The sequence below is a fragment of the Coregonus clupeaformis genome, chromosome 5, assembly GCF_020615455.1.
Source record: "Coregonus clupeaformis isolate EN_2021a chromosome 5, ASM2061545v1, whole genome shotgun sequence".
In the NCBI taxonomy this organism is placed as follows: Eukaryota; Metazoa; Chordata; class Actinopteri; order Salmoniformes; family Salmonidae; genus Coregonus; species Coregonus clupeaformis.
The window spans coordinates 4632217-4657196 of NC_059196.1; the positions used below are offsets into that span (position 1 = coordinate 4632217).

The 24980-nt window shown below is 44.4% G+C and overlaps 2 protein-coding genes and 1 long non-coding RNA gene across 5 annotated transcripts; 1 reads left to right on the top strand and 2 right to left on the bottom strand.

The window, feature by feature from the left end:
* The first annotated feature begins 1847 nt into the window (after nt 1–1847).
* On the top strand, nt 1848–17203 carry LOC121558993 (beta-secretase 2). Its single transcript, XM_041872295.2, has 9 exons — nt 1848–2382; nt 12016–12104; nt 12361–12574; nt 13182–13313; nt 13853–13987; nt 14362–14463; nt 14866–15015; nt 15155–15323; nt 15538–17203. The coding sequence occupies exons 1-9, from the start codon at nt 2092–2094 to the stop codon at nt 15780–15782; spliced, it is 1527 nt and encodes a 508-aa protein (XP_041728229.1). The 5' UTR covers nt 1848–2091; the 3' UTR covers nt 15783–17203.
* Nucleotides 17204–19110: 1907 nt separating this feature from the next.
* On the bottom strand, nt 19111–22142 carry LOC121559002 (transmembrane protease serine 2-like). Its single transcript, XM_041872300.2, has 5 exons — nt 22055–22142; nt 21830–21925; nt 21370–21511; nt 19517–19624; nt 19111–19389 (listed from the first exon to the last, which is right to left on the bottom strand). Exons 2-5 carry the CDS (start codon nt 21907–21909, stop codon nt 19369–19371), a joined length of 351 nt encoding a protein of 116 aa, XP_041728234.1. The 5' UTR covers nt 21910–21925; nt 22055–22142; the 3' UTR covers nt 19111–19368.
* LOC121559012 lies at nt 22131–24751 on the bottom strand. 3 transcript variants are annotated; one of them, XR_006657964.1, is made up of 8 exons: nt 24711–24751; nt 24121–24289; nt 23868–23965; nt 23669–23742; nt 23057–23186; nt 22616–22659; nt 22390–22534; nt 22131–22210 (listed from the first exon to the last, which is right to left on the bottom strand). It is a non-coding gene; the product is annotated as an uncharacterized LOC121559012 (long non-coding RNA). The 3 variants fall into 3 exon arrangements; XR_005998644.2 differs by having other exon boundaries at nt 22197–22534; nt 23868–23962; XR_005998643.2 differs by having other exon boundaries at nt 22197–22534.
* Between the last annotated feature and the right edge of the window lie 229 nt (nt 24752–24980).

Sequence of the window (24980 nt, forward strand, 5' to 3'; positions counted from 1 at the left end):
CATTTCATTTTTTTAAACCTAGGAATACATGCATAACCTTTCTTTCTGTTTACTTTCATTCCACATTTAATGTGGAGATGTTACATCTCTGATGAATTGTTGACTTGCAGACTTCCTGGAATACATTTCTTGACTTAAAAGGCAGAGGCCAAAGGAAAGCACTGATGCTATCGTTGCAATATTTTAATTACAGGAACATCAGGTGTTATATAAATGGTGATATCCATAGTAGTTACCATTTCATTATGTCATGTGAGGCCCTACAGTGCATGCAGCTGTTTTGCTATGGAGCATCTTGGTAAATGCTTTTCCCAGGCGATTAAAACTCTATCAGCTCCGCTATAGGCTGTGGAATTTCACTGAGGACATGTGACACTGGAACTGTCTTAGCCCAAGTGGAACTCATTGGGGCATTGGAGGGAGACAGTGCCTGTCTCTGTGCTGCTGTTAGAGAATAAAGCATGGTGATGTGGTGTGTCATATTGATCCCCCGGACCACTAGGGTCTCTCTCCCTCCACTTGTGGTGACAGAGACAGACTGGACAGGGTGGCAGTTTGCTGGTCTTCCACACCATATTGGTCAAGTGAGTGAGACTTGGGGAATCTAAAGGGAATCCACCTTAATGACACTTTGCAGCAGGTAATTGGGTAATTTTTATGCAATCATATGGATCAGCAGTTGTTGCCTGAGGTAGGACGAGGAGGTCAAGGGTCAATCCAGAACACGATGCAAATAGGACAATAACACCTCTCTGTGCACATGGGTCATTGTGTGGCAAACTTCTGTTTCACCTTTGAAAAATACAAAATCATTTCCATGTAATTCTTCCATTTCCAATATAAGCTCATGTATGCCTATTTATTTTGTATCTTACAAAAGAAGTCCTCAATTGTTTTTTTATATTTTTTTCCTCTAGCTAAAGACTAGCCATACAGCACACAAATCACTTTTAAAGGTCCAATGCTGCCGCTTTATCTCAATATCAAATCATTTCTGGGTAACAATTAAGTACCGGTACTTTACTGTGATTGTTTTCAATTAAAATGGTTAAAAAAAGTCCCCAACAACCGGATGTTATGGTTTTCAGGGGTAATGGAAAGAGAGCCTGTGATGTGACTTCCACTTTTGGACGTTAACAAGGTGCCACTCTATATTAACTCCTCCTCCACATTTACTGGATTGGTTGAACAGTGCAGAAGAGACCCTCCCCCCACAGTTTATTTTCTTCTCCTCTAGACCAGTATGTAGAGGATCTAGTTTCAGGCATTTATTTTATGCCTGCTATGTTAGGTTAGTCTGGGAGTGATCTGAGTGGGTAGGGGACAACTGAAAAACAGCTGTTATTGGCAGAGAGGTTTGGAATTTTCTTTCTTATTGGTCTATTAATTCATTTACTGCATGGTGATGTCACTCCATCCCACCAAAACAAGCTGAAATTTCAGCTGGTCTTTTCAAACAGCTCTTACACTAAAACAGTATTATCATCATGTTCACAATTTTACAGTATTATTCCAAATTCATAGTGTGGAAATATATACAAAACAGGGAAATCACGTTGTTGACTTTAGCCTTTAAAGGCCCAGTGCAGAGAATGATAGAGGCCCCTACTGGCCAAAAGGCAATTTTATCATGGGCACTACCATGCTTCCGCCATGTTAAAGTAGTCCGAGTAGTCAACTGGGTGGGGATTCCTATGGGTTGTAGCCTCAATGGCGCTGCCCATGCTTTCACAGACGCTATAATGGCACAGATATAAGTCCTCTATCTATCTCTATGGTGCGCCCTCCCAAGCAAATCTTCCCTGACCAAAAAAGTTGTGGCACCTCGTCACATCCGTGATATGGAATTCAGGAAGTCATCCATCCAAAATAATAAATAAGGCAAACAACTTTCACAGAGAGGAGTAAACTTCTGAATGCGAAAGCCGGAGTTGTTTCTTATGTTTCTTCAGCGTCGTCGTCTGAACATCACGTTCACCATGATTACCTCACTGGAGGTCTCATGATGGCCAAGCTGAAAACTAAGGAGAAAATTTTGAACAAGGAGCTGGACTTTTTCCGAGGTTTGACTTGCCCTGAATAATATTTGCCATGGCTTACCATAACGGTTCTATCCCCCTTAGGGCATTATTTATCATGCTCTGTTTTGGAATGGCAAAATCTCTCTATACCATTCCACTTAAAATATTTACAGGGAAGTTTAACTCTTCTTTGGATTTGGATTTAACTCCTTTGAAACTAATACAAGCCTCAGGAAATGGACTGTCCCTGGCATCTGATCCAGCTGGAATAGTGAATTTTTTGGACATGGTCAATAACTTACAAGGCGACTCTGGCAGAGGTTACTACATGGAGATGACACTGGGTACCCCTGGTCAAAAGGTATATGAAAATATGACCAATTGTTTTAAAGTGTTCAATGTGGAAATTACTTGACCTCTTTAGTTTTGCAGTCCAAATGTAAACGAATGAAGGAGACAATATATACTGAGTATCAGTGGTGGAAAAAGTACCCAATTGTCATACTTGAGTAAAAGTAAAGATACCTTAATAGAAAATGACTCAAGTAAAATACTACTTGAGTAAAAGTCTAAAAGTATTTGGTTTTAAATATACTTAAGTATCAAAAGTAAATGTAATTGCTAAAATATACTTAAGTATCAAAGTAAAAGTATAAATAATTTCAAATTCCTTATATTAAGCAAACCAGACGGAACCATTTTCTTGTTTAAAAAAACAAATGTACTGATAGCCAGGGGCACTCTCCAACACTCAGACATAATTTACAAACGAAGCATGTGTTTAGTGAGTCGGCCAGATCAGAGGCAGTAGGGATGACCAGGGATGTTCTCTTGATAAGTGTGTGAATTAGACAAGTGTCCTGTCCTGCTAAGCATTCAAAATGTAACAAGTACTTTTGGGTACCAGGGAAAATGTATGAAGTAAAAAGTACATCGTTTTTATTTAGGAATGTAGTGAAGTAAAAGTAAAAGTTTTCAAAAATATAAATAGTAAAGTACAGATACCCCCCAAAACTACTTAAGTAGTACTTTCAAGTATTTTTACTTAAGTACTTTACACCACTGATGAGCATACAAAACATTAAAGACAGCTGCTCTTTCCATGACAGACTGACCAGGTGAAAGCTATGATCCCTTATTGATGTCACTTTTTAAATCCACTTCAATCAGTGTAGATGAAGGGGAGGAAATAGGTTAAAGAAGGATTTTTAAGCCTGGAGACAATTGAAACATGGATTGTGTATGTGTGCCATTCAAAGGGTGAATAGGCAAGACAACATATTTAAGTGCCTTTGAACAGGGTATGGTAGTAGGTGCCAGGTGCACTGTTTGTGCCAAGAACTGCAATGCTGCTGGGTTTTTCACCCTCAACAGTTTCCTGTGTGTATCAAGGATGGTCCACCACCCAAAGGACATCCAGCCATCATGACACAACTGTAGGAAGCATTGGAGTCAACATGGGCAAGCATCCCTGTGGAACGCTTGGCACCTCGTACAGTCCATGCCATGACGAATTGAGGCTGTTGTGAGGGCAAAAGGGGGGGTGCAACTCAATATTAGGAAGGTGCAGTGCTTGACTTGGACTGAAATAGGTTCCGGTACTCATTTTGGGTTTATATTTAGGTGCAGGACCTCCACTATACTTTTGAGCTAATATTCTATAAGAGGAACAGGAGCTCAAGCAGTAGAACATTTGAGGCGCCGGTAATCCAGTCCTGTGAGCTCCTACCCAAGTCAAGCACTGGAAGGTGTTCCTAATGTTTGGTATACTCAGTGTATATATAATAGTGTAATAGAGGCTACATATTCAACTACATAATGCAATACATGTTCACATTTAGGCCATGGTATTTAGTAGGCTAACTTATGACCAAGCCTGTCTGTCTGCAAATAGTTATTCTAGCCATCATGTGATATGGAGAGAGGGTGAGGGGAGGCTGTTAGCCCCTGGGGCGCAGGCGGGCGGGCGGGCGGGCGGGCAGGAGGGGTGAGGAGAGAGTGAGACTGTAGCCAGCTCTGAGCCTAGGGCCTGGTTCTGCCATGTAAGTCCCCACGCACATGAGCTCACATGATGCTGCTAGACTCGGGCCTCTGCTTGGGCTCCACTGGCCTGGCAGCTGACCGGGATTATGAGGCACAAAGGCTCAGGGAGAGAGTTGAAACCTGTTCAAACTCTACCTATGGATCTGGAGGAATGTGGCCCACAGTTTCTGTTCTTTCTTCTTTTGTTCTAGGTTTTACGTAAATATCTCCCTCTCCATCACCTATTTCCCCCTGTCCTCATTTATGCCTGGTTTTGCAATGTGGCCCTAATTGCATGCAGTTTTAGGTACCCACACGTCCCAGTCTTTCTAATGTTTACATTAGGTTAGTATGTTCTCGATAAAGCCAGTGTCTTCTTAGCTGGAACACTTTTCTTGTTGGACCAAGAGTTGGGTGTTAGCAAGGTACCAAGGCTATGGCACAGCCAGACTCTCTGGTTCCCACAATCTTATCAAGCATATTTCTGCCTTGTCATTTCCTTGTGCTTATTAGTGGAATGATCACACTGAAGGAATCTGACCTCACTAGAATGAACCTGGCCAAGCAACACTTCTGACTATAATCAGATGAGAGGTGGTGGGGAGGGGAGAGAAGAGGGGAGCTAGGGAGAGGAGGGAAGAGAATAGGGGAGGGAGGGAAGAGAAGAGGGGAGGTAGGGAGGGAAGAGAAGAGGGGAGGTAGGGAGGGGAGAAAAGAGGGGAGTTAGGGAGGGGAGAAAAGAGGGGTGGTAGGGAGGGGAGAAAGAGGGGAGGTAGGGAGGGGAGGAAGGGGAGGGGAGAAAAGAGGGGAGGAAGAGAAGAGGGGAGGGAAGAGAAAAGAAGAGGGGAGGAAGGGAGGGGAGAAAAGAGGGGAGGTAGGGAGGGAGGGAAGAGGGGAGGTAGGGAGGGGAGAAAAGAGGGGAGGTGGGGAGAGAGGGGAGGTGGGGAGAAGGGAGGGAGGAAGGGAGGGGAGAAAAGAGGGGAGGGAAGGGAGGGGAGGGGAAGAGAAGAGGGGAGGAAGGGAGGGAAGAGAAAAGAAGAGGGGAGGAAGGGAGGGGAGAAAAGAGGGGAGGTAGGGAGAGAAGAGGGGAGGTAGGGAGGGGAGGGAAGAGGGGAGGGGAGGGGAGAAAGAGGGGAGGGAGGGGAGGGGAGAAAAAGAGGGGAGGGGAGGGGAGGGGAGAAAAGAGGGGAGGGAGGGGAGGGGAGAAAAGAGGGGAGGAGAGGAGGGAGGGGAGGAAGGGAGGGGAGAAAAGAGGGGAGGAAGGGAGGGGAGAAAAGAGGGGAGGAAGGGAGGGGAGGAAGGGAGGGAAGAAAGAGGGGAGGGAAGGGGGAGGGAGGGAGAGAGAGGGGAGGAAGGGAGGGGAGAAAAGAGGGGAGGAAGGGAGGGGAGAAAAGAGGGGAGGAAGGGAGGGGAGAAAAGAGGGGAGGAAGGGAGGGAGAGAAGAGGGGAGGAAGGGAGGAGAAAAGAGGGGAGGAAGGGAGGGAGAAAAGAGGGGAGGTAGGGAGGGAGAAAAGAGGGGGAGGAAGGGAGGGGAGAAAAGGAGGGGAGGAAGGAGGGGAGAAAGAGGGGAGGAAGGGAGGGGAGAAGGGAGGGAGAGGAAGAGGGGAGGAAGGGAGGGAGGGAAGAGGGGAGAAGGGAGGGGAGGGAAGAGGGGAGAAGGGAGGGGAGGGAAGAGGGGAGGTAGGGAGGGAAAGAGGGGAGGTAGGGAGGAGGGAGGGGAGAAAAGAGGGGATGTAGGGAGGGGAGAAAAGAGGGGAGGTAGGGAGGGGAGAAAAGAGGGGAGGTAGGGAGGGGAGAAAAGGAGGGGAGGAAGGGAGGGGAGAAAAGAGGGGAGGAAGGGAGGGGAGAAAAGAGGGGAGGAAGGGAGGGAGAGAAGAGGGAGGAAGGGAGGGAGAGGAAGGGGAGGGGAGGGGGAAGAGGGGAGGTAGGGGAGAGAAGAGGGGAGGAAGGGAGGGAAAAGAAAAGAAGAGGGGAGGAAGGGAGGGAAGAGAAAAGAAGAGGGGAGGTAGGGAGGGGAGAAAAGAGGGAGGTAGGGAGGGGAGAAAATAGGGGAGGTAGGGAAGGGGAAGGGAGGGGAGAGGGAAGAGGGGAGGTAGGGAGGGGAGAAAGAGGGGGGGTAGGGAGGGGAGAAAAGAGGGGAGGTAGGGAGGGGAGAAAAGAGGGGAGGTAGGGAGGGAGAAAGAGGGGAGGTAGGGAGGGGAGAAAAGAGGGGAGGAAGGGGGAAGAGAAGAGGGGAGGGAGGGAGGAGAAAATAGGGGAGGTAGGGGAGGGAAGAGAAGAGGGGAGGTATGGAGGGAGGAGGGGAGGGAAGAGGGGAGGTAGGGAAGGGAGAAAAGAGGGGAGGTAGGGAGGGAAGAGGGGAGGAAGTGGGGGGAGGGAAGAGGGGAGGTAGGGAAGGGAGAAAAGAGGGGAGGTAGGGAGGGGTAGGAGGAGGGGAGGGAGGGAGGGGAGAAAAGAGGGGAGGTAGGGAGGGGAGAAAAGAGGGGAGGTGAAGAGAGGGGAGGGGAGAGAAGAGGGGAGTTGGGGTGGGTGGGGGGGGGAGGAGGGGAGTTGGGGGTGGGTGGGGAGGGGAGAAGAGGGGAGTTGGGGTGGGTGGGGAGGGGGGAGGTGAAGAGTGGGGGAGGGAGAGAAGAGGGGGAGTTGGGGTGGGGGAGGGGAGAGGAGGGGAGGTTAAGAGTGGGGGAGAGAAGAGGGGAGGTGGGGTGGGTGGGGGAGGGAGGTGGAGAGGGGAGAGAAGAGGGGCGGTAGGGAGGGAAGAGAAAAGGGGAGGTAGGGAGGGAAGAGAAAAGGGGAGGTAGGGAGGGAAGAGAAAAGAGTGGAGGTAGGGAGGGAAGAGGGGAGGTAGGGAGGGGGAGAAAAGAGGGGAGGTAGGGAGGGGAGAAAAGAGGGGAGGTAGGGAGGGAGGGAGAAAAGAGGGGAGGTGAAGAGAGGGGAGGGAGAGAAGTGGGGAGTTGGGGTGGGTGGGGAGGGAGGTGAAGAGTGGGGAGGGGAGAGAAGAGGGGAGTTGGGGTGGGTGGGGAGGGGAGAGGAGGGGAGGTGAAGAGTGGGGAGGGGAGAGAAGAGGGAGGTGGGGTGGGTGGGGGAGGGAGGTGAAGAGTGGGGGAGGAGGGGAGAGAAGAGGGTAGGTGGGGGAGAAGAGAGAGAGGGAGGGGAGGGGAGAGAAGAGAAGAGGGGAGATGGGGAGAGAAGAGAAGAGGGGAGGTGAGAAGAGAAGAGGGGGAGGTGGGGGAGGGGAGAGAAGAGGGGAGAGGGGAGGTGGGAAGAGAAGAGGGGGGGTGGGGAGGGAAGAGAAGAGGGGGGGGGGGAGGGAAGAAGGGAGAGAAGAGGGGAGAGAAGAGGGGAGGTGTGGAGAGGAGGTAGGGAGAGGTGTGGAGGTAGGAGGAGGTGGGGAGTTAGGGAGAGGTGGGGAGTTAGGGAGAGGTGGGGAGGTGGGGAGAGGGGGCAAGGACAAGGGGAGGGGCACAATAACACCAAACCTCAAACAGTTATATTTATGATGTAATTAGAGGCCTGGTGTTAAACAAGGCGTTATTCAAATGAACCACTAATTGCCACATCTGTTAGCCCCGTCGCAGCTAGGCTGAGGTGTCGGCTGGAGTGCCTCACATCTGCTAATTGGTACAAACAGGTAGCAGATGCACATCCCCGCCACTGAGCCTCTGCCAATTAGCCAGGCAAGGCTCAACCACAGGCGACCAGGCCGCCATGCTGGCTCAGGGATGGGGAAGAGGAGGGATTTGCCTGGTGGCATCCCAGCCAAGCTAGGGGAGTACGGAAGAGGATTGAGAGGGTAGGGGGTACAAGGAAATGCCCCTAGTTTTCCCCAACAGGCTGCGTCAGGATGGTCTGTCTGGTTTGGGCCCAGCGTGAGTGGATTGCTGCCAGCTGTGTGTTGGCAGTAGGGTTTCAGATGGCAGAGCCATAGTGGTGGGACTTTTGCCAGTCCAACTAGGAAACACGGATAGGGACGCAACCTAGAGCTTTGAGGAGAGGAAGTACAGTGCCTTCAGAAAGTATTCACACCCCTTGACTTTTTACACATTTTGTTGTTACAGCCTGAATTTAAAATGGATTAAATTGAGATTTTGTGTCACTGGCCTACACACAATACCAAATAATGTCAAAGTGGAATTATGTTTTTAGAAATGTTTACTAATGAATTGAAAATGAAAACCTGAAATGTCTTGAGTCAATAAGTATTCAACCCCTTTGTAATGGCAAGCCTAAATAAGTTCAGGAGTAAAAATTTGCTTAAGTCACATAAGTTGCATATGGACTCATTGTGCAATAATAGTGTTTAACATGATTTTTGAATTACTACCTCATCTCTGTACCCCACACATACAATTATCTTTAAGGTCCCTCAGTCGAGCAGTGAATTTCAAACACAAGACCAGGGAGGTTTTCCAATCCCTCGCAAAGTAGGGCACTTATTGGTAGATTGGAAAAAAAACACACAAAAAACAGACATTAAATATCCCTTTTAGCATGGTGAAGTTATTAATTACACTTTGGATGGTGTATCAATACAGCCAGTCCCTACAAAGATACGGGCGTCCTTCCTAACTGCCGGAGAGGAAGGAAACCGCTCAGGGATTTCACCATGAGGCCAATGGTGACTTTAAAACTGTTACAGAGTTTAATGGCTGTGATAGGAGAAAACTGAAGATGGATCAACAACATTGTAGTTACTCCACAATACTAACCTAAATGACAGAGTGAAAAGAAGGAAACCTGTACAGAATACAAATATTCCAAAACATGCATTCTGTTTGCAATAATGCACTAAAGTAAAACTGCAAAACACGTAGCAAAGAAATGCACTTTATGTCCTGAATACAAAGCGTTATGTTTGGGGCAAATCCAACACATCACTGAGTACCACTCACAGCATGGTGGTGGCTGCATCATGTTATGGGTAGGCGTTTCCTCGCAAGGACTAATGAGTTTATTAATTTTTTATACAGTACCAGTCAAAAGTTTGGACACACCTACTCATTCAAAGATTTTTCTTAATTTGTACTATTTTCTACATTGTAGAATAAAAGTGAAGACATCAAAACTATGAAATAACACATATGGAATCATGTAGTAACCAAAAAAGTGTTAAACAAATCAAAATATATTTTATATTTGAAATTATTAAAATAGCCACCCTTTGCCTTGATGACAGCTTTGCACACTCTTGGCATTCTCTCAACCAGCTTCACATGGAATGCTTTTCCAACAGTCTTGAAGGAGTTCCCACATATGCTGAGCACTTGTTGGCTGCTTTTCCTTCACCATACCATCCGACTCATCCCAAACCATCTCAATTGGGTTGAGGTCGGGGGATTGTGGAGGCCAGGTCATCTGATGCAGCACTTCATCACTCTCCTTCTTGGTAAAATAGCCCTTACACAGCCTGGAGGTGTGTTGGGTCATTGTCCTGTTGAAAAACAAATGATAGTCCCATTAAGCCCAAACCAGATGGGATGGCGTATCGCTGCAGAATGCAGTGGTAGCCATGCTGGTTAAGTGTGCCTTGAATTCTAAATAAATCACAGACGGTGTCACCAGCAAAGCACCCCCACACCATAACACCTCCTCCATGCTTTATGGTGGGAACTACACATGCGGAGATCATCCGTTCACCCACACCGCGTCTCACAAAGACACAGCGGTTGGAACCAAAAATCTTCAATTTGGACTCCAGACCAAATGAGAAATTTCCACCGGTCTAATGTCCATTGCTTGTGTATCTTGGCCCAAGCAGGTCTCTTCTTCTTATTGGTGTCCTTTAGTAGTGGTTTATTTGCAGCAATTCGACCATGAAGGCCTGATTCACACAGTCCCCTCTGAACAGTTTATGTTGAGATGTGTCTGTGACTTGAACTCAGTGAAGCATTCATTTGGGCTGTCATTTCTGAGGCTGGTAACTCTAATGAACTTATCCTCTGCAGCAGAGGTAACTCTGGGTCTTCCATTCCTGTGGCGGTCCTCATGAGAGCCAGTTTCATCATAGCGCTTGATGGTTTTTGGGACTGCACTTGAAGAAACGTTCTTGACATTTTCCGGATTGAATGACCTTCATGTCTTAAAGTAATGATGGACTGTCGTTTCTCTTTGCTTATTTGAGCTGTTCTTGCCATAATATGGACTTGGTCTTTTACCAAATAGGGCTAACTTCTGTATACCCCCTCTACCTTGTCACAATACAACTGATTGGCTCAAACGCATTAAGGAGGAAAGAAATTCCACAAATTAACTTTTAACAAGGCACACCTGTTAATTGAAATGCATTCCACGTGACTACCTCATGAAGCTGGTTGAGAGAATGCCAAGAGTGTGCAAAGCTGTCTTTTGGTTACTACATAATTCCATATGTGTTATTTCATAGTGTTGATGTCTTCACTATTACTCTACAATGTAAAAAATAGTAAAAATAAAGAAAAACGGTTGAATGAGTAGATGTGTCCAAACTTTTGACTGGTAGTGTATATAAAAATAAATGGAATGGAGCTAAGCACAGGCAAAATCCTAGAGGAAAAACTGGTTCAGTCTGCTTTCCAACAGACACTGGGAGACAAATTCACCTTTCATCAGGACAATAACCTAAAATATAAGGCCAAATATACAAAGGAGTTGCTTACGAAGACGACATTAAAAGTTCATGAGTGGCCTTGTTACAGTTTTGACAGAGCTTGAAGAAATGTAAGAAGAATCATGTGCAAACATTGTACAATCCAGGTGTTCAAGGCTCTTAGAGACTTCCCCAGAAAGACTCACAGCTGTAATCACTACCAAAGGTGATTCTAACATGTAGTGACTCAGGGGTGTGAATACTTATGTAAATTAGATATTTCTGTATTTAATTTTCAATACATTTGCAAAAAAGTCTAAAAACATGTTTTCACTTTGTCATTATGGGGTATTGTGTAGATGGGTGAGAAAAAAAGAAATGTAGTCCATTTTGAATTCAGGCTGTAACATCAAAATGTGGAATAAGTCAAGGGGTATGAATACTTTCTGAAGGCACTGTAGATCCTGCTAGGGTTTTTGTTTAGCCTATATTGTGAGGGATAGCTAGGACTATTTACTCAGTGTTTGTCTGTCATCAATACTTCCTGCTCATCTGCTTTTTTTCAGAACAGGGTCGACAACACAAGAATGCAGAATACTCTTGAGTAGCCTATTTATTGAGAGCAGAATGTTACATTTGTTCTGTCTGGGTGTCAAGTAAGGTCTTCATTGTAAAATCTCTGAATGAGTTACTTCATATTCTTAGCTTTGATGAAGCCCATGCTTTAGTTGAATGGAAACAAAAATCCAGAAAATCACATTTTCCTCAGGCTGCTTTAGGGAAGACGCAGGAAGTTTAATGTCACACCAGCAGACCGCTTTCCTGTATGTTCCCTTTATGTTGCCTCTCCTCCATCAATCCAAAGTGCTTTAAAGGCTAGTTAAGCAGCCTAACACGTTTTAAATGGTAAATAAACTCCTTTGTTGCGAGCGGAGCTGTGGAGAGCACTGTTTATTATGGCCTCTTTAATGATGAGGAATGTTCAGTAATGACCCTTCTGCGTGTCACCGAGGTGACAGAAGTCGGTTATCTCATTAGTTCCCCCTCGTTGAATTGAGGCCTGAGACAACATGATCTCAACTGCTGCTTTGCTAGCTCACGCTCCACTCATGCTCGCACACCGCCGACAAATACCAGGATGGAGGGAGATTTGGACTTTGGAGCAATGGGTGGGCGTGACGTGGTCAAGTTTTTCCCAAAGCTACCAGACCAGAGAGCTTTTTTTCTAATCCTCAGACGTCAGAAGCATAGTAAATAACCTGTTCTGCTCAAAGCACGATCGCTGACTGTGAGTCAGTTTATGTGTGTTTATGGCGTGTCTTCAGAAGGGTGGGGTTGAGTTGTTCTGTGTGGTTAACCCGGATGGTTGATTGACTGATAAAGTACTCACTACTCTCTTTTGTTTTCCAGCTGAATATCCTGGTTGATACGGGAAGCAGTAACTTTGCAGTGGCTGCAGCAGCACACCCCTTCATCACACACTTCTTCAACACAGCACTGTGAGTCAGGCTCTCATATTTGCTCTCAGTGGAATAGCTCTTTCTATTGGGTCAATGAGAGGGCTACATTATCCACACATTATATTTGGTGGCCCAAATAATATTAGAAAATGCCTTAATTCAACAACCAGTGTTTCACATCAATCTCATTAGAATTTATACTACAATCTGATCGTGTTTATTTTTGTTTAGAATTGGCTCAGGCATTCGTTTGATAAGATTGCTGGTTAATCTCCATGTCCCTCCCTGTGTTCAGCTCCAGTACGTACCAGTCCACTGGCAGGGCCGTGGCCGTCAAGTACACCCAGGGCAACTGGGAGGGCGAGCTGGGCACCGACCGCGTCCTCATCCCCAGCATCCCTGGCACCCTCACCATCAACATCGCCACTATCCTCTCCTCCGACGGATTCTTCCTCCCGGGGGTCAACTGGCAGGGCATCCTGGGCCTGGCCTACCCACTGCTGGCTCGGGTAAATGGGGAAGGGGGGGTGGTCCTGGTGCCCCCTGGGACTCTGGATATGAAGGAAGGGGTTCCATGCCTATCCCCATGTCTGTTTGATTTGGCACAGGGGTGTCCGTAAGCGTGGTGGGGCTTGAAGAGCTGCTGAATGTTATCAAAGAGCAAATAAACTCAACCGGAGAAGGTTCACACATGATACTGTTCAGAATGGAACTGTGATCTCATCATCAGAACCATGGGGCGTGATGTGGCTTAGGCTATTCTGAGCTGACACAATGTATGCCTTATACAGATTTTCAGGTCAACCATTTAAAATAATTGACATACAGTGACCACAATGTACTGCGGATCTCAACTTTTGTTCAGGTTCAGATGATTTGCAGAATGTTCATCACACATCACATGCATATATCTGGCCCTTGACATATACACCATGTGAAGTCAAGGTATAGAGAGGGGGGATCCTGTTTAGTCAGGGTGATAACTGATAAGACTTTCTCCTGTCATTCTCTGTGCTTACAGCTTTACTATTGACCAATAGGACAGCCAAGACGTTACACTGTTTTACACTAAGTTAATGACCAGAGTGTTTTGTGTTTATGTCTCCTGTTTTTCAGCCCGACTCCTCGGTGGAGCCCTTCTTTAACGCCGTGGTGCGACAGACAGGCATCCCAGATGTGTTCTCCCTCCAGATGTGTGGAGCTGGGCTGTCAGCCAGCACCACTGCCGACCCCGCGGGGGGAAGTCTTGTGAGTAGTCAGGAGGAGAAAGCTAAAGGCTATGAATGGTAGGAGTGAATGGTGGGGGGGAGATTTCCTTACAAAGGCTGGTTGTTGTACTGTAAAAGAGGATGATTATTGAGGCTGTTCATCTCACGCAAGCTAGGCAGACGCTTGGCATAATACTGCTCCCAACGCCCAGACCAGATACATCTTTCAAGGGCGGATGAGACTGAGCGGCATGGTGCTTCTCAGAAACATGATCACTAGCAAGTTTCTGCGCCTCTCAATGTGTTTCCCCATTGGACACCCAATCTAGTTAGCGAGTGGCTAATTAAGCTAAGATAGCCCCCTGCCGAGAGCAGGTCTGTCGGTGTTATACGAGCGGTCGCGTTGGAGCCGACCACATGAGTGAGAGGGGCAGATGGGAGAGATGGTGGGGTGTAATCAGTGTCTGCAATGCCATACCAAACATTGCCAAGGCATACCATTTTAGTTTTATTATAGTATTCAGGCTATCATTGTATTCAGTCATTTGTAAAGTGAATGAAAACCCAGTTTTGTTTCAGGTAATGGGAGGGGTTGAACCAACATTGTATTCGGGGTCCATGTGGTACACCCCTATAAAGGAAGAGTGGTACTATCAGGTGGAAGTATTGAAGCTGGAGGTTGGGGACCAGAATCTAAACCTGGACTGCAAAGAGGTATGAGACAGACTGTCCCCTGTTGTTTTCTAAATGGCTTTTTCTTGGTCTAAATGGTTTGCAAGGTATTTCAATCTGCACAATACGTCAGGTTTGAGGAACAAAGACTAACCTTGGCCCTAAGGCTGTTTGTAGTGAGCATTCTTGCTGGATTAGTCTATAGTGCAAGTTTGGACAAAGGATATAATGCATGCCTGAGCTGAGATATGAGACTGTGCTAAACCTGTTAGTGAAGCCTTCCAGGAACCAAGGTGGACATTTCAGCTTTTCCTTTGATCAAGGTCTTCTGAAAGGAAAACATGCAACAGAAGAAAAAAAATCCCCTTTCTTTATACATCTTCCTCTCTCTCCTCTCCTTCTTTCTCCTCTCTCAGTACAACAAGGATAAAGCCATAGTGGACAGTGGAACCACTCTGCTGCGGCTGCCTGTGAATGTGTTCAGTGCTGTGGTGGAGGCCATCTCAAGAACATCTCTGGTATGTCAGCCGCTGTGCCCATGGTCAAATGACAAAGGACTTCTAGGATAACCTGGTTGTCTGAGGACACTTCAGTAACTGTGTAGTCTGAGGACACTTCAGTAACTGTATAGACTGAGGACACTGCAACTTATTTCCTTTCCATACAATGGCTTGTATTTAATAATAATATAATATAATATGCCATTTAGCAGACGCTTTTATCCAAAGCGACTTACAGTCATGCGTGCATACATTTTTGTGTATTTGTATTTGTATTTGTCCACCCCTATATGGCAACTTTGTTCTGGTCTACAGATCTGAGAGAAAATGTGTGGTTGTCTATGTAAAAGTACACTTTTTTCACAACAGAGTAGTTTTGTTGGAGTCTTAACAATCTGTCACTGTCTTTCTATGGTCCAGATCCAGGACTTCACCTCAGGGTTCTGGGGTGGTACTAAACTGGCCTGCTGGTTGAAGGGAGAGACACCATGGAGGTTCTTCCCCAAACTGTCCATCTACCTGAGAGCCACCAACACCAGCCAGTCCTTCAAAATCTCCATCCTCCCTCAGGTGACAACAAATGTCCCCCATGTTGCTTCCGTGTGTTTGTTGTTTGCTTACTTTAACCAACATCCGCCATCTTGTTATGAGCTTTAGATCTGTTTGCCGACAGCTCTTTTATTGACATTAGTGTGGCTGCTCCCTGCAGCTGTATATCCAGCCAATCACAGATGTGGACGGTACGCTGGACTGCTTCCGCTTCGGCATCTCGTTGTCAGCCAACGGCCTGGTGATAGGAGCCACCGTCATGGAGGGCTTCTACGTCGTCTTCGACCGGGCTGAGAAGAGGGTGGGCTTCGCTGTCAGCAGATGTGCAGGTGAGGGCTGGAGACACTTGGGGCATAAATTATATTATTGGGTCTTAGATACGGCCTTGGTCTTCCAATATAATATGGTTATGGCTCTAGCATCAGAAAAGTTTTTTGGGGGGGCTAGTAAACGTTTATCTGCTTGGTCAAGTGCTCTTCGTATACCTATCTCACATTCCACAGTGCATTAGCTATTATAACCCCGGTCCCTCTCTCTCTCCAGTGAACGGTGGGATAGCCGTGTCAGAGATCTCGGGGCCCTTCTCATCTGCAGACGTGGCATCTGACTGTGCTGCTGGAGGGCTGCTGAAGGAGCCCCTTCTCTGGGTCATCTCCTACGCCCTGATGGCCGTCTGTGTCGTGGTGCTCCTCATCCTGCTCCTCCTCCTCGTCCTGCCCTGTCGTCCCCGAGACCGGTCCGGTGAGATCACTGATGAGTCCTCGCTGGTCCGCCACCGCATCAAGTGACTGAGGCGGGCTTCGGGTGGGACGACGACCGGGAGTTCCAGTTCTACTGAGGCTGGGAGAGGGGAGGGGTTGGAGCTGCACTGACCAATAGGACTGTTCTCTGGACACATCATGGAAAAAGAGACTGCAGTTTGACCAGAGAACGCTTTTCTTAGCTTAGATGTTACCAGTTATCTTTGCACTCCAGTTTCATAGCAACCTCTGATTAATTTAGACATGTTATTAGACTGAAGGTTGGGTAGCAGAAAGGAATAATGCTATCCTTATGCCAGCCCAGTCCCTCCTTGCACATATTTCCTGCTGATTCTACACTGCCTACAACATGGTAGTGAAGTGCACTGTTGTCACCTGAGAGACAAGGTCCTAATAACTCTTAAACAGTCATGTTTCTTTTTACTTCTCAGAAGCCTGAACTCAAAATAGGATATTATAAATTAGATTCAAGTTTGTTGAATGTTCCCCACAGGTATCATTACCATTTTTTCATGGCAATTTTCTTATTCTCTGCTGTGTGATAAAAGGAGGAATGTTTGGTAGGAAATGTCCTTTGTCAAGCTGTTTCTCTTATTTTAAGAGTTGGGGAGTTGACTAAATGTTTTAATTCACAAAGCACAACCAGGAGGTCACAGACAATAGAAGATGATGCACATATTATGTTGGGGTAAGAAAATCACATGGGAAGTATTATGATATATCAACCTTTGTGGTTTACAATGATATCAAGTCATAGCCATCTCATATGGGAACTAGCATGGGTTTGCGACATTCTGTTTACCTGCACTTTTCAAATACTGATCAAAAGTGTCATATTATGAATATCAATATCACTCCATCTGTATGAGTGAGAGTGAAGCAATCGACAGTAACTGTTATAGGATTTTGTAATGACATTGTTGTATTGATGTTATGTACTTTTATTAATATACATATTTTATATTTAAGTCAATATGAATGTGATTGTATAATATTATTTCAAAACCTCACCATTAGTAGACACATACAGAAAACTGATTTGTAAGGGCACATATTTATATTATAGTATTTCTATGTTAAATAACGTTTTCTAAATTTTACAACACCCAAAGTTACCCATGATTTCAAATAGGGAGATGTATTGGCCAAACAAATTGTTTAAGATGTACTGTATTTTTCTATCAAAAGTTGTAAAAAAATGTTTTGCAAAGGTGTTTGATAGAAAATCAGGTGCAGATTTAAATTGAACTGTTCATGATTGTTTGTTAAAATGTGTTAACTGTATATCCGTGCCAATGTTCTGATTGTATATAATTAAATAGATCAGATTAAAGTAAAGGCTCTCTCATTCCAGCGTGATAATACGCCCGGGCTCTATTCCAACAGCCTTCAACCTAGATAAACAATCCACCATTCACTTGAATATTATGAATAAAGAAAGTTACACAAGTAGAGAGCACCACGGTGCAGGTTCACTTTCTCTGTAATCTTGAGTTCAAGAGCAACTACCAAGAACACTCTTCAAGCAACATCAGGTGGTCAAATGTGGTACATACATTTAATGACTTTTCAAACTGTACAGTACACAAAACAGCAGTGGTGGAAAAAGTACCCAATTGTCATACTTGAGTACATTTTACATTTTAGTCATTTAGCAGACGCTCTTATCCAGATCGACTTACAGTTAGTGAGTGCATACATCTTTTTATTTTCTTTTATATACTGGTCCCCCGTGGGAATCGAACCCACAACCCTGGCGTTGCAAGCGCCATGCTCTACCAACTGAGCTACACGTGACTAAAGTAAAGATACCTTAATAGAAAATTACTCAAGTGAAAGTCACCCAGAAATACTTGAGTGAAAGTCAAAGTATTTCATTTTAAATATACTTAAGTATCAAAATTAAAAGTATAAATAATTTCAAATTCCTTATTAAGTCAATCAGATGGCACAAGGTATATGTTTATTTTTTTTATTTTTTATTACATATAGCCAAGGGCACACTCCAACACTCAAACGAAGCATTTGTGTTTAGTGAGTCTGCCAGATCAGAGGCAGTAGAGATGACCTGGGATGTTATCTTGATAAGTGTGTGAATTGGACCATTTTCCTGTCCTGCTAAGCATTCAAAATGTAACAAGTACTTTTGGGTGTCAGGGAAAATGGAGTAAAAAGTACATTATTTTCTTTAGTGATGTAAAAGTTGTCCAAAATATAAATAGTAAAGTACAGATACCCCAAAAAAACAACTTAAGTAGTACTTAAGTATTTTTACACCACTGCAAAACAGTATCAGGATGTAGAAGTAGTAATTCAATTATTTAATTAATATACTGTAGACAGTGGGGGGAAAAAAGTATTTAGTCAGCCACCAATTGTGCAAGTTCTCCCACTTAAAAAGATGAGAGAGGCCTGTAATTTTCATCATAGGTACACGTCAACTATGACAGACAAATTGAGATTTCTTTTTCCAGAAAATCACATTGTAGGATTTTTAATGAATTTATTTGCAAATTATGGTGGAAAATAAGTATTTGGTCACCTACAAACAAGCAAGATTTCTGGCTCTCACAGACCTGTAACTTCTTCTTTAAGAGGCTCCTCTGTCCTCCACTCGTTACCTGAATTAATGGCACCTGTTTGAACTTGTTATCAGTATAAAAGACACCTGTCCACAACCTCAAACAGTCACACTCCAAACTCCAGAAGAACACCATACCTACTGTGAAGCATGGGGGTGGAAACATCATGCTTTGGGGCTGTTTTTCTGCAAAGGGACCAGGACGACTGATCCGTGTAAAGGAAAGAATGAAGGGGGCCATGTATCGTGAGATTTTGAGTGAAAACCTCTTTCCATCAGCAAGGGCATTGAAGATGAAACGTGGCTGGGTCTTTCAGCATGACAATGATCCCAAACACACCGCCCGGGCAACGAAGGAGTGGCTTCGTAAGAAGCATTTCAAGGTCCTGGAGTGGCCTAGCCAGTCTCCAGATCTCAACCCCATAGAAAATCTGAAAGTCCGTGTTGCCCAGCGACAGCCCCAAAACATCACTGCTCTAGAGGAGATCTGCATGGAGGAATGGGCCAAAATACCAGCAACAGTGTGTGAAAACCTTGTGAAGACTTACAGAAAACGTTTGACCTGTGTCATTGCCAACAAAGGGTATATAACAAAGTATTGAGAAACTTTTGTTATTGACCAAATACTTATTTTCCACCATAATTTGCAAATAAATTCATTAAAAATCCTACAATGTGATTTTCTGGAAAAAAAAATCTCAATTTGTCTGTCATAGTTGACGTGTACCTATGATGAAAAGTACAGGCCTCTCTCATCTTTTTAAAGTGGGAGAACTTGCACAATTGGTGGCTGACTAAATACTTTTCCCCCACTGTACATACAAATGAGGACAAATTAGATATTGGAACATGTAGCACAAATGAAGGTTGTGTTAGTTATAACAGTGGTATTTCTGATGACATTCTGTACGTACAAAAAATAGACACGTCTTTCTGGCTTTTCTATTCAGATCTTCTAAAGACAGAAAAAAATGAAATGTTTCCACCATTTCATTCTGATTGTCCACCAGTAATTTCTCTGTACATTGCTTCTCAGTTTTCATCTTCATATTTCTGCAAAACCAAAGTTAAAACTTCCCATTATTAAAAAGTGTATGAGTGTTAATCACAACAATGGCTTTATTGGTTTCTTATACCTGCATTTGCTCATAGATACAGGCTAGGAAGAAGGCGACATTACCATAGACACCTGGTTTGTTCCTCTGGGCACAGCCTTCTCCCCAGCTTGTGTCCCTACCAGCCACCATACTGAGTCCTTCTCTGTCACAAGCAGGCAACCACTGTCTCCCTGGGAGACAGAGTCCATGTCACATTTAAGGAATGATGCAATACACAATCCTTAGAGGGTTTCCTCTGTTTCTATGCTATTACAGTGAGGGAAAAAATATTTGATCCCCTGCTGATTTTGTACGTTTGCCCACTGACAAAGACATGATCAGTCTATAATTTTAATGGTAGGTTTATTTGAAGAGTGAGAGACAGAATAACAACAAAAAAATGCTCTTTGGCATCAACTCAACTCGCCGTGTTTGGAGGAGGAGGAATGATGCCTATGACCCCAAGAGCACCATCCCCACCGTCAAACATGGAGATGGAAACATTGTGCTTTGGGGGTGTTTTTCTGTAAGGGGACAGGACAACGTCACCGCATCAAAGGGACGATGGACGGCGCCATGTACCGTCAAATCTTGGGTGAGAACCTCCTTCCCTCAGCCAGGGCATTGAAAATGGGTCGTGGATGGGTATTCTCGCATGACAATGACCCAAAACACACGGCCAAGGCAACAAAGGAGTGGCTCAAGAAGAAGCACATTAAGGTCCTGGAGTGGCCTAGCCAGTCTCCAGACCTTAATCCCATAGAAAATCTGTGAAGGGAGCTGAAGATTCGAGTTGCCAAACGTCAGGCTCGAAACCTTAATGACTTGGAGAAGATCTGCAAAGAGGAGTGGGACAAAATCCCTCCTGAGATGTGTGCAAACCTGGTGGCCAACTACAAAAAACATCTGACCTCTGATTGCCAACAAGGGTTTTGCCACCAAGTACTAAGTCATGTTTTGCAGAGGGGTCAAATACTTATTTCCCTCATTAAAATGCAAATCAATTTATAACATTTTTGACATGCGTTTTTCTGGATTTTTTTGTTGTTATTCTGTCTCTCACTGTTCAAATAAACCTACCATTAAAATTATAGACTGATCATGTCTTTGTCAGTGGGCAAACGTACAAAATCAGCAGGGGATCAAATACTTTTTTCCCCTCACTGTAACTGCAGTTTCATTGAGCTTGTTTTTCTGTAACTGAATAATAAGCAGTATTGATGTATTACAGGCCATTCAATCACATAATGTGGTAGTGGATATACACTACACTCACCCACTTAACTGGCTAAAGGCACAGTACAGTATATAATGGAGGTTTTGTTTGACCAAGGCTCCAGAGCATGTTACATGAAGGCATGAAAACCCTCCATCTGAGCTGTTCAAAGCGTAGAAACACCCCTGATGTCACTGCTATGTTTGTATCTGAGAAGTGGAATTATATTATGGAATTGTATGATTCCACTTGTATGATACTCTTGTTTGACTTTTATAGAAACAGAACAAAGGTACATTGATGTGGCAGTGTGAAAGCCTTATCCAACTGTCTTTACACATATTTTTTATAAGTGTTTTTAACCAGAATGACTCAGTTCTTCCATGAATGAACAGAGCAAATCGTAGAAGTGATAAATGCTTTAGGCTACTCATAGACTCCTGATACTTTCATGATAATAGATTAGATTTATTTATTTTTCATAACCTTCAAATATATTTTGTCATTCAGAGTAAAACAGCTTATGTTTGGGGCCCTAAGTTTTTCTTGAACACATGATCTGACCACTAAAAACTGGACATCTAGGGACCTAGCCTGGGTACCAGACCTGTTTGTGCTATCATTCCACTCCTGTCATATGAAAAGAAGTGGCAAGGAGTGGAATGATGGTACCCAGGCTAATAGGGACATATGAGGCACAGTGAGTCAGAGATCTGTTACCTGGCATGAGTCCACTCCTCCGTCCAGCCTGCGGGGACATATCATGTCATGTGTGATCTTCCTGTTGTAGACAGAGGAGCTGTTACAGATGGTCCTGTCTATCAGTGAAACCTCAGCTTCCATCAAAGAGCTGGAGCATGACCTTGGGACAGACAGGTGAACACATCAACTATGGAACATCTCCCTTTATCGTACTCAAAATAACATATCTTAGCTACAACATTTCTAATGGCTTCTGATTGTATTGATGTGCAGGGTATTAATTTTTACACCAACTGGGTTGGTAAACTGTTACTCAACACCATGCTATGTGCTGTACATTAGGGCTAGATATGGTACATCTTAGTCATAATTGTAAGAAAAAAAAGAAAAGAGTAACAAACTAATTTCTGTCTTGAACTGAGTGCAAACAACACAGGTCATAAGTATATTCTCATGATATTGTATAATGATGACTTACCACCAGAAACTGTGCTGCCAAATCCTGAAATCCAGTATGTCCTGGGAGCAGTGAAGTCCAGACCGACATTGGGTAAACATACAGGCCTTATTTTATCTGCATAGGAAAGAAAGCATAGTAAAGAATTTCTGTGCTATGAGCTTAGCCATTAGCAAAATATTAACTAGTCTTTGTGCTGAAATAGTCTGCTGAGAAGGGACAACAGCAAGATAATGTGAGTCCTACCATTAATCTGTAATGGTTTAATGAGTCTCATGAGGGCGATGCCATTATTCCCTGTCTCTGTGTCGTAATCATGGGTGACAATGTGGCTCACTGAAGAACTGCCAGGGCTGAAGTGTGTAGATATTTGATTCCCAAGTCCTGTATGTACTGTCCAGTCTTTAGGATAAGAGCAACTGAAATTAAAGACAACTGACAAACTAGTCAATTTAACCAGGATGCCACAGATTCAATAAATAAGCTCAGAAGTGGACTGTGCTGGACATACCCAATGATATACAGTATATTTCAATAATATAGTGCATATACTGAACAGTATGTATGTCTATGGACATAACTCCACTACGCAGTGTGCTGCCGTCACGATCCAGTAGGGGGTGATGATAGAACCGCCACAGATATGAAAGCCGTCGACTTAGAGGCTGACTTGCCATGGCCCCAAACTGGCCTCCTGGGCTCCCACGATTACTCTGGTACCACAGTCTGGAGACAGAGGTTGATCAGATGGTAACACTTTACATGAAGTTGCTCTATAACTGTGTAGTAAGTTACATAATGACTTACCTATGCACTTCAGGGTTACCCCCTTAACACTGGGACAGGTTTTACTGAGGAGAGTAAAATAAATCACAAAAATACAGTTAGACAGTGTTATCAAGAGTTGAATATATCATACCATTGGGAAATGGTATGATATGAAATGTGATTGGCTCATTATGGGTGTGTCAGTCCTTAACCCAGACTTCAGCATTAAGAATCCACTGGCATTTGCCTTCTGTTGGCCAGATTTAACACATCTGTCTTTGTGAACCCATAGCAAACAAAGATGAATTAAATAAATGACCATAACACATGCTCACTGTGTTACATTCATGTCTATGCTTGCTTGACTATCTCACCATGCATATAGAGGGAAGATTCCATTTTCAATACAATAAACTATTGGCATAAAGATCATATCAATACAAAAATGTAGTAAAGAAATCTAGATACAGTATGTCTCACCTGCTGTATCCTAAATGCTGACAGGCTGCCTTCCCATGGTGATCAGCCAATCCATCTGAGCACACTGTCCTCCACGATCCACTGGTAGACGAATAGGCGTGCAGAAGAAAACTGGAGCCACATAGCCTCACTGTAGAAAAACAAATAGCACAACACACAATGTTTAGTAAAAGAGCAAAAACCAACATAAGAGACACAGTACCTGTACAGTAAAATCTGCCAGCTAGGTCTTTGTCAGGGCAGATGACCAGAGGTCTGAATGGGTAAAGGTAAAGCGTCAGAAAACCTATCTTCAAAGAGTACCTTGTTTGAACCCCCTAGCAACCCCCTAATATAAATTAAATAAAATAACCTAACACTTACTGTTGTACTTGCCTTTCTTGCACTAACATTTGAGCTTGTCTTTTCTGATTAGCAATGATTTTGCTGATAGCTGCTTTATTGAGAAAAGTTTCTTACAATGACTGATTTGTGGTTGTTTTACTACCTTAAGTTTAATGCACTGACTGTAAATTGTTCTGGATTAGAACATCTGCTAAATTACCAAAATGTAATGTAAAATGGATACTTGGAACACTGAGCTTCATCCTGCCCTGCTGGACCGTCTCTTACCCCATCACACCACTGAGACTGGCTGACACAGCGACCATCGCCACATGCCACCCCACGCGCACATCTGGAGGACACTGGAGGGTGAGGATAAGGATGGTCGGAAGGGAATACGTTTTATTCATCAATTTGAAGTGAATGAAGTGCACCTATGTTTTAGGATAGATGCCGAATGATAAGAGGGAAACACACTAACACTTACAGTAGTATCCAAGCAAGATCCCAGCAACCAATATGAGAAGGAGCACACTGATGACAGTGGTCCCTATGTACTTGATGGATGAATTCTTCTACATTCTTCTTTAACATAAACATCAAAGTTATACTCATTTGTACTACTAAAAAGGTTTTAAACACAAAACATTTTTGTTGCTTAATTACAATATTACATTAGTCTGACAGGAAGAGGGCAAAATGTATGCATGTAACAACTGTCAGAAAAGGGAGGTAGACACCTTTGCAGTCAGGTATAGAGGCAGCGCTACCAGGGGGAGGTGCAGGGCCCAGTTTTTGTACAAACTGGGGTAGTTCCTCCGCAGAGGGGTTGAGTGGAGGGGGCCTCCCCCGAGTCCCCTTACCCTCATGGAAACCCTTGTTAGGGATGTAGGGACCTGACTCTTGGTACTGTGTAGAAGACATACAGTAAACAAGATTAAAAGGTCAAGTTAAATTAATTAAACAGTTTGACCACTCTTCTGCTACAATGTAATAACTACATTTAATGCACTAGAATAGGCAATTAAATTACTCAGCGGGTTCAAACGAGGTACCCTTGTTGGGATTTTGTTCCACTCCTCTTTGCAGATCTTCTCCAAGTCATTAAGGTTTTGAGCCTGACGTTTGGCAACTCGAACCTTCAGCTCCCTCCACAGATTTTCTATGGGATTAAGGTCTGGAGACTGGCTAGGCCACTCCAGGACCTTAATGTGCTTCTTCTTAAGCCACTCCTTTGTTGCCTTGGCCGTGTGTTTTGGGTCATTGTCATGCTGGAATACCCATCCACAACCCATTTTCAATGCCCTGGCTGAGGGACGGAGGTACTCACCCAAGATTTGACGGTACATGGCCCCGTCCATCGTCCCTTTGATGCAGTGAAGTTGTCCTGTCCCCTTAGCAGAAAAACATCCCCAAAGCATAATGTTTCCACCTCCATGTTTGACGGTGTGGATGGTGTTCTTGGGGTCATAGGCATCATTCCTCCTCCTCCAAACACGGCGAGTTGAGTTGATGCCAAAGAGCTCGATTTTGGTTTCATCTGACCACAACACTTTCACCCTGTTCTCCTCTGAATCATGGAGCTGGCAGAGCTCCATGA